The sequence below is a fragment of the Electrona antarctica genome (genome assembly GCF_951216825.1).
Source record: "Electrona antarctica genome assembly, chromosome: 19".
Lineage (NCBI taxonomy): Eukaryota > Metazoa > Chordata > Actinopteri > Myctophiformes > Myctophidae > Electrona > Electrona antarctica.
The window spans coordinates 14,213,151-14,228,617 of NC_136800.1; the positions used below are offsets into that span (position 1 = coordinate 14,213,151).

Genomic DNA, 15,467 nt, shown 5'->3' on the forward strand with positions numbered 1-15,467 from the left:
ATGTGGTAGAAAGTCTGGCTCTAGCCTCTCATGCTTGGGGTGCCCCGGTGGCTCACCTGGCGGAGCCCGTATAGGCCTATACCATACGATACCACAAAGGGTGGATTCACACACCAGGGACTGGGATCCACTTGGGAAAGGTGGTCTCTGGAGTACATATGTTACGCATCAGGTGTGAAACCCAGCAACGCAACATACAGTTGGAGGCCATCGATATTGTCCTTTTCTTTTTGCTGAGGTTTGCGTGATCTGCGCAAAAGGACAGTTAACCCATTTTGGGCGTTTTAAACATTGTTATAATTTAGCTATTGAAAAATAGCAGATCTACAAGCTCATAGCGCGCCACCGAGTGGCGCGCTACGAGCTTGTAGGTCTGCTATTTTTGAAAAATTGTGAAAATATGTATTTCAGAAAACTGGAGGATTTAGAAGGATTTTTTAAAATATTGAGGTCAGGCCTAAATGGGTCAAATGATAAGGGACAATATCGGTGGCACCCAACTGTACATCTATTTGACCTCTCTCTCTCTCCCTTCCCACCATGCATGCATGGATGCATGGATGCATGCATGGATGGATGGCAGGCTGGCAAAAAAAGACTTCTTCTTGCCCTGAAGTGGGAACCAAAGTGGGCGTGTCACTATACAAGCCTCAGAGAACTATGGGGGTCCTTGAAATTCAAAGGTTTGAGAACCACTGTGCTACACTTAATGGAACAGAGCCTTAATAAGTAGCTATAATTGGTAAGACCTGTGAAGGAAGTAGGTATTGGGGCCAAATTTCTTTCCAATATATGACTACTAATACATTTCAAAATGTGTGCTTATGAACCTTAAACATAACTCATCTCTGGGTGTAATCAGCTCCTACGTCACGTTCATTTTTGGGGGTGGGTGCCTGGAAGATTGGCAATCTGAATGAGACTAGGCCCACCAGCTAAATCTCAAAAATAAATGATGTGGCCTTTCCGACCACTAGAGGCTCTACTAGCACCACAATTTGAATAGTCCAGGAGCGCAGGATGTGTTTTACCATGATGCATTTTGACATGCAGTTTTTGCAGTCTAAACCATGCATGGTTTAGAAATTTTGCCATGACCCATTATGTTCTAGAATAGATAACACAATCTGTCTACTACAACAACTCTAAGTTGTTCATATACTGTGTCTGTGATCCAACTTTTGGGTTCACATTGGCACTTTCCCTTAGAAGGCAGTAGAGGCACCTGTCTTCGCATTGCATTTAAAGGGGCTGGTGGGGCTATTTTGTGAAGTTTACACACAGTAAAATCCTTAGTGTACGATTCAGTACGAATGGATTTGAAATGAATATGTATCTGACTATGCATGTGTCAAAACTAGATCAGTTTCCCAAATTCCCAACAAGTTGCTTGTGGGAAAAGCACTGTGGCATTGGACACATTCTCTTGATAACCTGGGCACTGCCACTACCCAATACAAACAACGTAGCACACTCCACAAATCAAGCAGAAAACTCACAGATTACATTCTTTGCATTTTAATTTATTTGATGGCACACACATTTGGTGAGACACTGGTGTTTGCCAGTCATATCTTCATCAGAGCACATAACAATGTGAGTCTACAATGCCATCTTGGTGGGATGTGCTACCTATTATGCGAGTACTTTGACTGTGATGGTTTTGACTCTTTGTTTTGACTCTTTGTTGAAGTCTCTCTCTCTGAAAAGGCACTCTATCTCTCGGGATGGAATGGTGACAGCGGACAGGCGGACACTTCAGCAAGAGCACTAGGATGAGGTTGTTACATGGAAATTCAGAGACTACACTGTAGGCAAGGAGTTTAACATTCTCACGTCACAAACTCCCACATTGACTATGATTGGTTGGACCGTATTCATCCCCATTTCTACAGTATATCTTTTACATGATGTATGCCTATATATACCTATTAATGGTTCATACTAACGTGGCCAGTCGAAGTGCAGATGGCCAGTGTGTGTGCGTGTGCGTGTGCGTGCGTGTGTCTGTGAGGTGAAAAAGAGGGTGAGTGGCTTTCCATGCGGGAGACCAGAGTTCGAATCCCGGCATTATATAACACTATACTGTTTCTGTCAACTCTTACCTGTATCTTTGTCAATGCCTACTGCGGTGCTATGACAGCTGAATTTCCCTCCGAATCAATAAAGATTGATCCGTTTATCTATATATCGTCCGTCCGTCCGTCCATCTGTCTGTCTGTCATAGTTGAATGTCACAATTCTACATGAGAAATAGACTCATAGTAGATGAGACTCAAATATATTGACAATTTTGTCAACAAATAAAAACTAGACTAAAATGTTAGGGAGTGGAGAAGAGATACAGTGGAACTAAAGGAAAAATCATTTTATGTTAGGTTGTGTTCTGAAAATAGCAGATCTACAAGCTCACAACGGGTCGCCCTGCGACGCGTTTTGAGCATGCAACCAAGTCTAAAATCAGCCATTACGACACCATCAAGGTGTCGAATACATTACAAGCCAAAATACATTTTAGTCGACGTTAGTCCGACGTACCAACAGTCCGACATACGTGGCCGGTTAAGACACACCCGTGGCTCCGACATACGTGGCCGGTTATGACTCACCCGTGGCTTCTGAGTGCGGTTAGGGTATGTTAGGGTTTGGCGGTAGGGTGTCGGACTATTGAGTGTCGGACTGTTAGGACGTCGGACCAAAGATATGCACCCCTAAAGACTACGACTAAAACTAAATAAACATTTGCTGTCAAAATCCCTCAAGGCCCCCTGGGGGTCTCCGGGCCATCCCTTTGAAAACCACTGCTATTATAGGCTATGACGTTCAAACTGCTCCGACAACAAAGACAGTTGCTACAATACTTCCACACAGCAAACGTTGTTTGTCGGTGTAATCCAATGGTACGCTTTATATGCCTCGCTTTATATGCCTCGAGTCAGACAGTATTATAAAGCATTTAGGGAGAATTGAAAGGTGGGCTCTATGCCTGGTATTCGGACGGTAGCTCTCATACCAAAATGACACAATGACTGCTAAATATTTCCTAAGACCACTTAGTAGATTGAGGGCGAGTTTCAATGTATAAAAAAATATAATTTATTGACATTATACTCTATATCCATCCATGAAAATATAAGGCCCTAACAATCAGTTATAACTATCACATTTTCTCTGCATTCATTCAGTAGACATGGATCATTCACAGGGTTTTTAGTCGCTGTAGCGCTCAAAAATATGACATCTTTTATACCACCAGGCCATTATAAAATGAACACGTTCCGCCTTTCTGTAAAGCATACAGAAGATAATAAATAAAGAAATATAAATTTATGACAATTTATGATATACAAGCTATATCTTATAGGCTATTTGTCGTCAATACAATGTCCATTGGAGAAAGCGGGCTTCAGTGTCTGAAAATGAAAACAACATTTTAAACAGCTTCTTTCCTGGCCAGACCCAGTCCCAGATAAACATTTTTCGGAGTTTCCACCCTATCGTGACCATAGCAAAGTTCAATATCAGCCTTTCTCCTTTCTCGGACAGATAGATGAATAGTTCCTGGATCTGGTCTCAACTTTGTGACATCCCAAGCGGATGGAAGGACCCGCTGTCCAAAAGCCAGGTTCCGATCCCATAAAGCAGGTCGGAGTACCAGTGCAGCCCGTCTCCCTGATGCGCACTCCCCAAGTCCCTCACAGTCCCCAGCAGCGACGTGAATGTGCGTCCTAGACGCACCGGGCCGAAGGCCCAGTGTGCTAAAGCGTGGTTCTCCAACACTGCGTAACAAGACGCCAACACCCGGTCCACAATGACAGTTCCGTGCGCCGTCACTGGAGCATATGAGCCTTCGTGTTTCTCCACGTAAATCCGTCTCACAGTGGCGGCTATCAGGCGGTCCATGCCGGCATCGTCGTCCAGAACCAGGACCTTCTGTCCTGGCGTCACGTTGCTGGCGAACACGGCCCTTGTGGCGTCGCCCCCGTCGGTGCCGTTGTCACTCGTGACGAACACGAGGTGAGCGGCCGTCAGGGTCAGTTTTCTACGAGGCTCGTCGGTTTCCAGTACGTAAAACTCGCGCCTGGTTCCGACCTCACGGTCCATGAACAACATAAAGTCGCTGGAGATGACGTTTCCTCTGCGGTCGGCAGCCAGGACCTTGTCCCCCGGCTGGAGGTCCTTCATGGGTTTGGTCCTTCCGTCGGCGAGGATCACCACGGACGAACCGGGGAAGCAACCTCCCGACTTGGCCGCCACAGAGTTCTCTGTAAGGAAACACAATAACTTAAATAAGTGTTTTTATGTCATATTTCTGAAATAATATTGGGCAATTTTGAGGTTAGTATACATCATCATAATCACCACCACCACTAGCAGCGGTGTTAAGTAACCAAGTACATTTACTCAAGTACTGTACTTAAGTAACATTTTGAGGTACTTTTACTTTACTGGAGTATTTAATACGTTTACTTCTACTCCAATACATTGCAGAGGCAAATATTGTACTTTTACTCCACTACAAATATGTATACTTAAGTACTGTACTTAAGTACTGTACTTAAGTACAGTACTTAAGTGCATGTACTTGGTTACTTCACACCACTGATAGCCTCCTAGCGACAGTATAGCCTAATCAGCTGACCAATTGAAACCGTTTGGGTATAATAATGACAATAATGACCTGCTTTCACGGAGCAGTGGATGTGGGCTTTGGACTCGTAGTAGACCCAGTCGAAGCCGGCCTCCACGGCCAGCCGGGACAGCATGCCGTACTTGGTCTTGTCCCGGTCCGACGTGGTGATGTCCACCGCCCGGCCCTCGTAGTGGAGGGACTCCTCCGAGTGATGACCGTCCTCATCCCAGCCCTCCGTGACCCGCAGCTTGACCCCCGGCCACTGGTTCATGACTGAAATAGCCAAAGAGTTCAGTTTGTCCTTACACCGCTGAAAGAGGGGGGAGAGACACCAACGTCACATTCAGACAACGGGACCCATATATATATATATATATATATATATATATATATATATATACACTGTAGAGTGATTATGACTATACAGGCTATAATCTTTTCAGTAGCTAATTTCATGAAGAAATGAAAGAAAAATCTAAGAAATTCCATAAATTAGAAAACAAATATTTAAGAAGTGATTAAAATACAGGCGATCTATAAGCTGACAATTTAATTGTAATTGGACAAAGCTGATTGTACAGGAACATACTATAGCCCCCAACAACAAACTGTAATTAAAGGTGCTTAAGCTTAAGTGTTTTTCACCCCTTTTCTGTTCAAATAAGTGTTAATTAGCTCTATCGATACTTAATTAAATTAATTAATATAGAGTGTTTGTTCAGTAACAGGGTCTCCAGCTCTTTAGTAAAAACAATGTTCAGGACAGAATACCAATTTCATCCAATCAGGAGAGACAGCGACTGGACGAAATTGGCAACCGATCTGAAAATGTATTTTCTGTTTACTGTAAGACTCTTATAGATATCGAGGGATCTTAGCTTAGAACTTTTTAACAACAAAGTATTTAGTTTTCACCTAAAAAATATCACTATTGATAAGCATAATAAGATAATAATAATAATAATAATAATAATAATAATAATAATAATAATAATAATAATAATAATAATAATAATAATAATAATAATATATAATGCAAAAAAATGAAGTTATATACAGTAGGAAATGTATAGGCCATAAAATAAAAAGCAAATGTCTAAACAGGCTAAAACAGAGGAAAAAAATGTGGACATAAAATACTTGTTAAACTAAATTAAGTCGTTCTGATCAAGTTTGTAAAAAAAAAATAGCTGCTGTTAGCCTATATCTTTTACAGAAAACTGATATTTGCCCTATAACCTCTCTCAATTTCCTCTCTCACATAATAGCACGGAGCAACACAATGGCCTGAACTTCAGAATAGGCGACGTGACGACTCCACTTTGATCAGAGGAGCAGCAGATGCGTGTAAAAGGGATCAATAGACATAGATAGGAGGAGTGCATGCATGACTTGAGATCGAGGGCACCGCAGTATAGGCTAGGCTAGGGACAGACTTGTGTGCGTCTTGCGCACACATAAGGCTACATCTTCAGTGTGAAACTGTCCATGTGTAACTTCGAGAGTAATGAAACCCAAAGGGATCCTTACTAAGGAATTTGTAGTAGCCTAATCTTGATTTTTATTTGTATTTATTTTTTACATATATAGGCTATAAAATCTTATCTTATGAGGGTGTACCGCGCTGTGCGTAAAGAAAGCGGCATGCAAGGCGAGGACGCACACGGATAATGACAAAGTTACCATCGGGCTATCCAATAGAAAGCAACCCGCAAAGAAGCGGCCCCCAGCCATCGATCTGTTCATGAACGTCTCAATTTATCATGCTCTGGTTGAGCCAACTGGAGACGGGAGGGAGCCCCGCATCACGGTTCACTGGCAAGAAAGAGACCGATCCACTGATTTTGTCGCTTCAAATCCAACTGTCATTCATCAGAGAAGTGACGAATCATCACTTCTCCATACACTCAAATCACCACCAAATAAACAAATAAAGAAACAATAGAATGATTAGGTTTAAACCCTGAACTTACTTGTGTCATGAGTCTGTCGGCGTTCGTGTTCTCCTCGTCTTTGAAGATGATGTCGGGGTTATAGTTGGGCGTCAGGTCCTTGAAACGCTCCGAGTTTCGGGTGATCTTGCCCTCGTACTTGCCGCTGGCCCCCAGCGTCTTCTCCGCCACGTTGGGGATGAACTGTTTGAGAGCCAGCGGGGTGAGCTTCTTGGGATGCCTCCGCTTCCCACCGAAGCCCCTGCCGGGCCCGCAGGCAGAGCCGACGTTTGCGAGGAGGAGCAGACACACTGCGCAGCACAGCACAGCTCTCCTCAGCATCACTAGCTCCGAGCCGCCCGTCCGACCCATTCCTAGGATGATCGCTGCGTCCTCCTGTTGCAGGTGTTTCTATCTCCCCAAGTTCTCGCTGCAGGGCTCCGATCGTCCCTTCTTTGATTGATTGATTTTTTTGTTCTTTCTATAACTCGATTAGGGTCCTATCGGCGCGACCGCGGTGATTGCCATAACTAAGTCTCTCTCTCTCTTTCTCTCTCTCTCTCTCCCCCTCTCGCTCTCCCTCCACCCCCCCCCCCCCCTCTCTCAATCGCCCTAAGCGCATGTCTGGGCAAACCGCAAGTAGGCTATTGCTTCAGTACACACGCCTATGGGTATCCTATGGGTATCCATGATGTGAGTCTGACAGACAGAAGGACTGAATGCTTGCTATATGCCAGAAGGGTTCATACAAGGTCAGAACGACTAAATAGCACACATTTTGTCTATAATATAAAATAAAATAAATAGGCCTAAATTAGGATGACTGGTCCAACTTGTGTGACCCTTGTCTCGCTGTTTTGTTTTTAAAAACAAAATACTGGCAATTTAACTTAAATTCTGGTAATACTGTTCAGGTCATTATGAGCCATGTGAATCTATCATGTCAAATATAGGCATTCTCGTTCGAAAGAGAACTACTGTCAGTAAAATTGCAAAGTAGGCCTAATTTGCAATGTATACTGTAGTTTAAAATAGCACAATTTAATGAAAATAAATTAAAAAAAGAAGGCAAATAATGACAGCAACAGTCAAATATGTTTTCAAAAGCCAATGGGCTCTATGCATTCTTCCATTTTGGAAAGAACTTGGGCCCTTTCCCTATATACTCCCTTCACAGGTGTTACCGATGATACTAATGAAGGCTCTGTTCCATTCTGGTCAAACAGAGTCAGGATGCTATTGTGCATGTTGGCTCACTGTAAACACTCTGCTACACCAGTGGGTCTCAAAGTGTCCTTGAGTGCATGGGTTCCAAATGGCCCGTAACTCTGTGAGTGTACAAATGGAACCAAATGGACCTGTGTACAAAGGGAACCAAATGGACCTGTGTACAAATGGAACCAAATGGACCATGTGTACAAAGGGAACCCCGGATCCTTTTGCAGCCCGGAAATAAAGGAAGAGTTATTCTGTGTGCCCATTTAGTTTAGCACAAACGAAGGCAAATCAGAGCATCAGTCAAAGATGTTTTCAAAAGCCAATTGTCAGCTTAAGTTGGACTCTCTCTGCTATGTGCTTGCTGAGAAATGGTACAGACGTGAAGAAAAGCTCACCTGTACGCCACATAGCAGAGGCTGACCCTTCAAAGTAAACATGCACACTCACGATGGGATTCGAAAAATATTTCCCGAACTCCTGTTTTATTTTTACATGACCGAATTATCATTCTAAATATTTGTCATTGTTGTATTCTTCTTTTCAGAGGAAAACGTATACATTTTTGCATTATACTTAGACATAATGCTATAGTCGTATGTTAATAGTTCTGGCTATATATGTTCCTTATTGTTCCATCTTACTGTTGAGTGACTTTACAGTACAGGAACCAGAGATAAGCATATAAGAATAAATAATAATAAGTAAAGAACAGCGTGACTCCTTTGAGCTGAGTGTGTTTCACGTATGTTTTATACTTTTTGAAATGTACAATTTCCGATAACTTAAATTGTCTATTTAAGGCCTATAGAAGGAAAAGAAAATCACACCCATGTCCTATCTATGACATTCATGTCTCATGGAGGACGATGAGGATGTTGATGGTGTCAGACTTTTTATCTATTTCTCGATCATGCACATGGCCCCTAAATAATCACTATGCCCACAGCCACAGTGGGTACCTATACCCACTTCACACAAGTGTGATTTTCTTTCTCAAAAGAATTCCAGAAAAAAAGAAATCCATTTATTAGACGAAAAAATAAATACGAAGAAGTAGCGAAAATAGCAGATCTACATACAAGTTCACAACACGTCGCACGTGTGACCTTGTAGATCGGTTATTTTCAGTAGTTTGGTCAATTTTTTTTCTTTTTCTGGGTCTCAAGCAAAATAAATTGGGAACCACTGATTTACTCGGATCAGGATTAACTTTGAAAGCAATTGTTACCATTGCCAAGCACACACCAAAACCACATCTATACAAACTAGTAGTAATCACCAATATGCAGATGACGATGCCATGATGAGAGGAGAGGCAAAGTGGGAGATGAGAACAGGAAAGAAGAGAATCCTTTGAAAAGTTTATGCCAAAAACTAGTGGTTCGAAAATGTTCTTATGTCAAGGATCCCCAAATGTACAGTATATGATATGGCCACGGAACCCCATCTGAAAACATTTTGTGCCAGGGACCCTCATACATGTTTTGTAGGCCTATCTTTCAATTCTTGAAAATAGCAGATCTACAAGCAGATCCCAACGTGACGTGTCGCTGGAAAATCGGCTTTTTTTCTCAAAGCTTGCCGGGGAACCCCTGGAACCCCTTTTTAAGACGCTCATAACCTGCAAGTTCCTGTCTTACAATAAGCAAGGTAAACAATAGCATCACGAGTAAAACAAGAACCATTTATCAGTCCCGGTGGTTTTCAACCTTTTTCACATCAAGGTCCATTATTTATTTGGCATTTGAGCCACAGACCATCATGATGAGATTTAACCTCTCAGACCCAAGACTTCAAATATGTTGTCCACAATTCCATGCTGTATTGATGTGGTACCATGAAGAGACAACATAGGCAAACCTTCATCAAAATAACAATTCTTCTACATTGTCTAATTGTGTAGACTTATTGAAAATTAAGTAATGCACATGCAATCATTTCACTCTTTGAGAGTGTAAAATGAATCCAAATGGACCCTTATGGGGGGAAACTGTAGGATATGCAGGTCAACAATGAACCTAGCTTCTGTCTAAATAACAGCATCTAAATATCTGTATGGACATTGTGGTCAAGCCCAGTGGGCCCCTTCAAGGACCCCAGAACCCACTTTGAGAATCATCTTTGTCAGAGTCAAGGTTATACCCATGCAGACACAAGCCAGCTCAGCAGCGACATAGTCGCAGTGTACTCAGAAAATCTACAAATCAAATCTGTTGCAGATAATACCACAGATAAATCAATCATGACTACCTCTGGTACACTTCCTTACCACGGGGTGAGATTACCATACTGTCACCGTCCTATACAGTATGACTCAAAATCAAGCGGAGTCTTTTTACTTTACAGAATCATCTACAATTCTTGATTCCTGCTGTTGTTTTAAAGATGGCCATGGTGCTTACTGCACACATCTTAGTTGCCCAAGCGGTTCTACTCATAAGCTGAGTAAGTTGATGAGGATCAAACCCAGAACCTTGTGCTTCAAACAAAGGCGAGCGCTCTACTGACTGAGCTACATGGACACACACTTCCTGTCCTGTGTCAGTCTAGTAGTGCATCTGATTTCTGTTCTGTGTGCACTCACAGCCTTCCAGTGAAGAGCAGCTGTAACAGCCGTGACTACCTAAGACTTGATTGATTGCCCTTTATATTGACAAAAATGCATATGATTAGTGTATATAATTGTACATACTACACATCAAGATCATATATTTTTCGACTGGCCTCAGTGGCCTGTCCATTAAAACTTTGGACATCCGTCAGTGGCTTCGTGATATAATGTCCTGTCTCGAGTTGGAGATGTTAAGGTTTTCAATTGCCGGCTCTGAGAAAAAGTTTTACAAGACCTGGGGCCCGTTTATGACATTCTACCACAACACACAAACTGCATAGTGTGCCGTGCCTATGCCTCGGCCAACGCCAAACCACAACAGAAACAAAATCTGCTCTGTGAAAAATCTGCTTTTTTATTTTATTATATTTTTATTTTTTGTAATTATGTATGCATGTATTTTGTGTATGTGTGTATATATATATATATTTATTTTATTTCCTCCAGACTGTTCTGACTATCCTTGGGATTGTGGGTGGGGGGAGGGTGGGATAGGGGATTGAGTTTAATTTTTATATTTTATATGTCTGTCTGTCTAATACTTGCCCCTGGGCTACTGTCGAAAAACCTGAATAAAAAGATTTGGAAAAGAAAGAAAACTTTGGACAGCAAATTGATGGCTGTACTGTGTGTGATTACAGCATGTGAGTGCACGCATGCACGCACACAGACGCACGCACACACGCACGCACGCACACACAGACAAACGCACTCACGCACGCACACAGTAGAAAAACTACGGGATGAAGATCACCGGAGGATCTTCAGCTGACCCAGACCAGTTGCTCAGTAGTATGTTTTTCTGTTGGTCAGAGCCTACTATAGGCAGAGAGACACCTTGCGGTCAGTGACCGCCAGACAGTGACGCTGTGCTTTAAGAATGAATGGATGGTGGACTTGGTCGTCCCCGCGACGGTGTGAAATATGACAGCGGAGGATGAAGCGGCTAGATGTCACAACAAACATTGCTGCCCCATCTATCAGTTACAGCCTCCTGGTTGGATGGGCGTGCCACACAGAACAGCACAGTCAACACAGGACCCATGAATACCTGCTGACCCGAGAGATGAGGCGTTGCTGAGGGAGAGGGAAGCATTTCACTGTGATACGACCACAGACATTGGTCATTGTCACCACCTCCACAGGTCCAATGGACTCTATAGGTCCACTACATTTGCCTTATACTCCAATTTGGACAGAGAAGAGAGGTCGCACAGCACGTAGTAACGATGCAAATATACTTTATTTTACGTTTTGACAAAAAAGGCCTTCTTCAGGGTATACAGTACATACCCTGGTATACACATACCATACATAAGGCATTTTTTGTCAAAACGTTGGTATATTTGCATCGTGACTATGAGCTGTGCGACCTCTCTTCTCTGTCTCCTGTGGTCAGCACCTCCCCACCATTGGTGTGCGCTCCTACCTCTTTGTTTGTTCCGATACCTCATACTCCAATTAACACAAAAATACAGCAGCAGCAGCAGGAATGAATTGTTAAAATGTTGGGATTAGAATTAGCATTTCTTATAATCCTGATCCCCAAACTATGTTAAGAGTCTTAGGTGTGTTAGGAACTCAGGACACTCAGGCTGGTAGTGGTGCTTGCCAATAGGCACGTTGAGGCCCCAGGTCTGTACTGACGTATAGAAACACACAGGACAAAGGTCACTGTGGAGACCTGAGCAGAGAGGAGGAACTGGCCCTTCACACTCACAGTGAAACCCTGAGAGTGGACAAATGTAACCAAATGGACCCTGACACTCTGGGCAGGTGGGAATGGGCGTGGCCTATATGGGGCGATGTGGTAACAATGTCATTGTTTCGACCTCCCGTTAGTCCGACCGATTACTAACACTATCCCAAACCCAAACCCTAAACTCAGTCTTAACCGGCCATGTAGGTCGCTAACGCTAACCTCAGTCTTACCCGGCCACGTAGGTCGCTAACCCTAACCTCAGTCTTACCCGGCCACGTACAGTAGGTCGCTAACCCTAACCTCAGCACCGTTGGATCAATCCAACGGTGCTAGAGATGATCTGTTCACAGACAGACGGGCTGGGCTGATAGATGGACAGGGGCAAAAACATTGTCTCCGGCCTTCGGCTGTCAGGCCTGCCACCTGGTGGAGACAATGAATCCATCATTATCCATATGAACACTAGTTAAGAATTCTTATATCGGGGGCAAACATTCAGTGGGAATAACCGATCTACTAGCTCATAACTGCCACCTTGTAGAACGGCTATTTTCAGCTAAATAGATTAGGTGTCGAGGGAAAAAAGGAGTGGGACTAGTAATAATAATAATAAAAATCACACCCATGTGAAGTAAGTGGTGCAACTCCGTGTGGGGGTCCCCGGGGAGGGGGGGGGGGAGGTCCAGACCCACAGGAACGCACCCAGGGTTCCGGCCCAATTCCGGCGAGCCGCCCCGCGTCCGAAACGGTTGAGAAATGACAGTTACCATGTGGGGGTCCCTCTACTGTACTGTACTGTACTGTACTGTACTGTACTGTACTGTACTGGCACACCTGAAATCACCATACAGTATATACAGTTAATATGTGCGTGTGTGTTTGTGTGTGTGTTAGGTTGCGCACAGGTGGTGAAAAACAACCATGCTGTTTTCGTGCTCAGACATACCCAGGCAGCCAGCCAGCTACCCACACACATAGTCACTTAAGGAAGTGGTTTGCACCACTTAAAAATACATTTTATTTGTAACACACTTTACATTTGAAACAAATCTCAATGTGCTAGAATAGACCCCTGCGGGACTCATGTCATCTCTCAAAGCACTTGGGATGAATTCTGGACAATAATTGGTTCAGTGCAGGCTTTGACGTGGCTATAGCTCATATTAGTTGCAATGCACTGTATACTCTAAGTGAGCTGTGGCCGTGTTCCAGTTCACCTTAATACTTTAACAGTAAGTACGGTACATCGTTTGGCTCAATGATTGGCACGACATCCAAGACTGCAGCATGCCCAGCAGAGCCATTTCTAATGAATTACCTACCATCAAGTATCAAGTATGGTGTCAGTAGGATGATATTTTAGATGTGTACATTAGGCACATTGCTGCAGCTAGTGCCTAAGTAAAGAGGGAGTACCATTTGTCATAAATCTTATGACTTTTTTATGTTGCTCTAGAAGAGTATTATCTGTGCTGAAGGTTCAACTGCCTTTGGCTGCTATCCAGCAGTGGGTGGCAAATATGTAAGCATTTTTTACGCAATTATCCTATTTTTCATAAATTATGAAAATGAGACATAATAAAAAAGTTCACATACTTTTCCCTGGGAGGCTAAGTCCAATAAATATGGTCTCAACCTGGCTATATAGGGCTGTCACAATTATGACATTTTATTTAACGCTTATTATCGCTCAAATAATTGCATTTAACGATTGAATTGTGTCGTTGAACATTGGCACATTATTTATAAAAAAATCTGAAAGTGCTTGAAAATATATGAACATTTTTCACCGTGGAAATGATTGAGGAAAATGCAAAAAGTGATTGTGATTATCTCAGATAATTGCGATTAGGCGATTATGTCATAATATTTGTTACAGGACTATACCTGGTTACCTTCAGTGCTTATTTGGCCACCGTTGGGAACATGGGAACAGAATATCAAGTTATGAAACTTGTTTTAGGGCAGCATTTCTCATCGAGAGTGAGACCCCAGGTGGACTATGGGTAACAAGGAAACATTTTATTCTAAATAAAGGCATATCCGACCATGAATGAATGAGAAAAGGACACATGTACACATTTATGCATTGATAGGAGCAGCCAGAAAAGTAGTTAAATACAGTACTTGTGTAAGGCACATTTATTAGTTGCTGGCTGGGGCTGTAGGTTGTTTTCACAGACTTAATCTGGCTTAATTATATTCCGGTAAAGATGCTTTCAGTGCATAGTCACCGACGTTCTCTTACTCATCTCTTTGAATGATGTGAATTGGTTTCCTCATCTTTAGTCGAGACAGACAATATATATAAAGAATTGAGATGACCTCACTTCAAATGCTCAAATACAAGCCTCCACTGAAGATTGATTATATCTGTGTGCGTGTGTGTGTGTGTGTGTGTGTGTGTGTGTGTGTGTGTGTGTGTGTGTGTGTGTGTGTGTGTGTGTGCATGCACGCACGGGCACACAGACATAAAAGAGCAATTTGCAAGATTGAATATTTGTCTTGTAAGAATGTGATTTAATCTGTCTGTTGGCTCTAAGGTAGCAGCCTTTATAACTCAACCGCCACAGTCCTTACGACTGAGCTCCCGTTGCAGACTGAAGTCAGCCAATGCCTGTCTGCCAAACTTCAATTCTCTCTCGCACGCGCACGCACACACACACGCGTCAACAACGTGGCAGTGCCACTTTATGTTTACCCTCGTAAAAGGGTTTACGAACTGTTAATTATCAAAGCTAAAGTTCGCCCGTTAATTTCGAGCTTACAGTCAACAGCATACCTGCATTAAACTGTTATAGGAGGAAGTGAGAATATACTGTTGTGGCTTCGAACACATCATGTGACGAACAGCATATGCGACGTAGTGATCCTCCACATTCCAACTCGCCCCGTATATGGGTAACCGGAGTCCCCCAAGGCTCAATACTAGTTTTCTGTTATTCTGGGAAATAGGCTTCCGCTGAAAATAGCCGATGCGTTGCGTTGTGGGCTTGTCGATCTGCCATTTTCAGCGGAAGCTGGGGTTTAAGTGGTTGACTGTTTAACTCAACTCACTTTTGAATTTGGTGGTGCGGTAGCAGATTACCAGGAAGGAAGCAATCATGCTATAAAGCATAAAGTTTGTGTTCAACAAGATGGCTACGGTACCCTTTTTGCTATATATATATAGGACGATCCGAATTTCTTTCTTCTCCTTTTTTATGAGTTTATGATTATTAGGATGATTATCCTAATAATCCCGCTAGCAGCAGGGCTCTGAGGATGGCCAAGGATTTGCCAATTTGTTTTTGGTAGTTCAACAGTTTCTTAACCACTCGGTGGGAGCCGGGAGGAGACTTAAAAAAGGGAAGTGAGGGGGGCTTTTATCAT

At 42.9% G+C, this 15,467-nt stretch overlaps 1 protein-coding gene across 1 annotated transcript; it reads right to left on the reverse strand.

Annotated features, from left to right (window-relative positions):
- Nucleotides 1-3,573: 3,573 nt before the first annotated feature.
- shhb (sonic hedgehog signaling molecule b) lies at nt 3,574-6,936 on the reverse strand (the record flags this gene model as incomplete). The annotated part of the gene is made up of 3 exons (XM_079530372.1): nt 3,574-4,265; nt 4,682-4,943; nt 6,607-6,936. The coding sequence occupies 3 exons, from the start codon at nt 6,934-6,936 to the stop codon at nt 3,574-3,576; spliced, it is 1,284 nt and encodes a 427-aa protein (XP_079386498.1).
- Between the last annotated feature and the right edge of the window lie 8,531 nt (nt 6,937-15,467).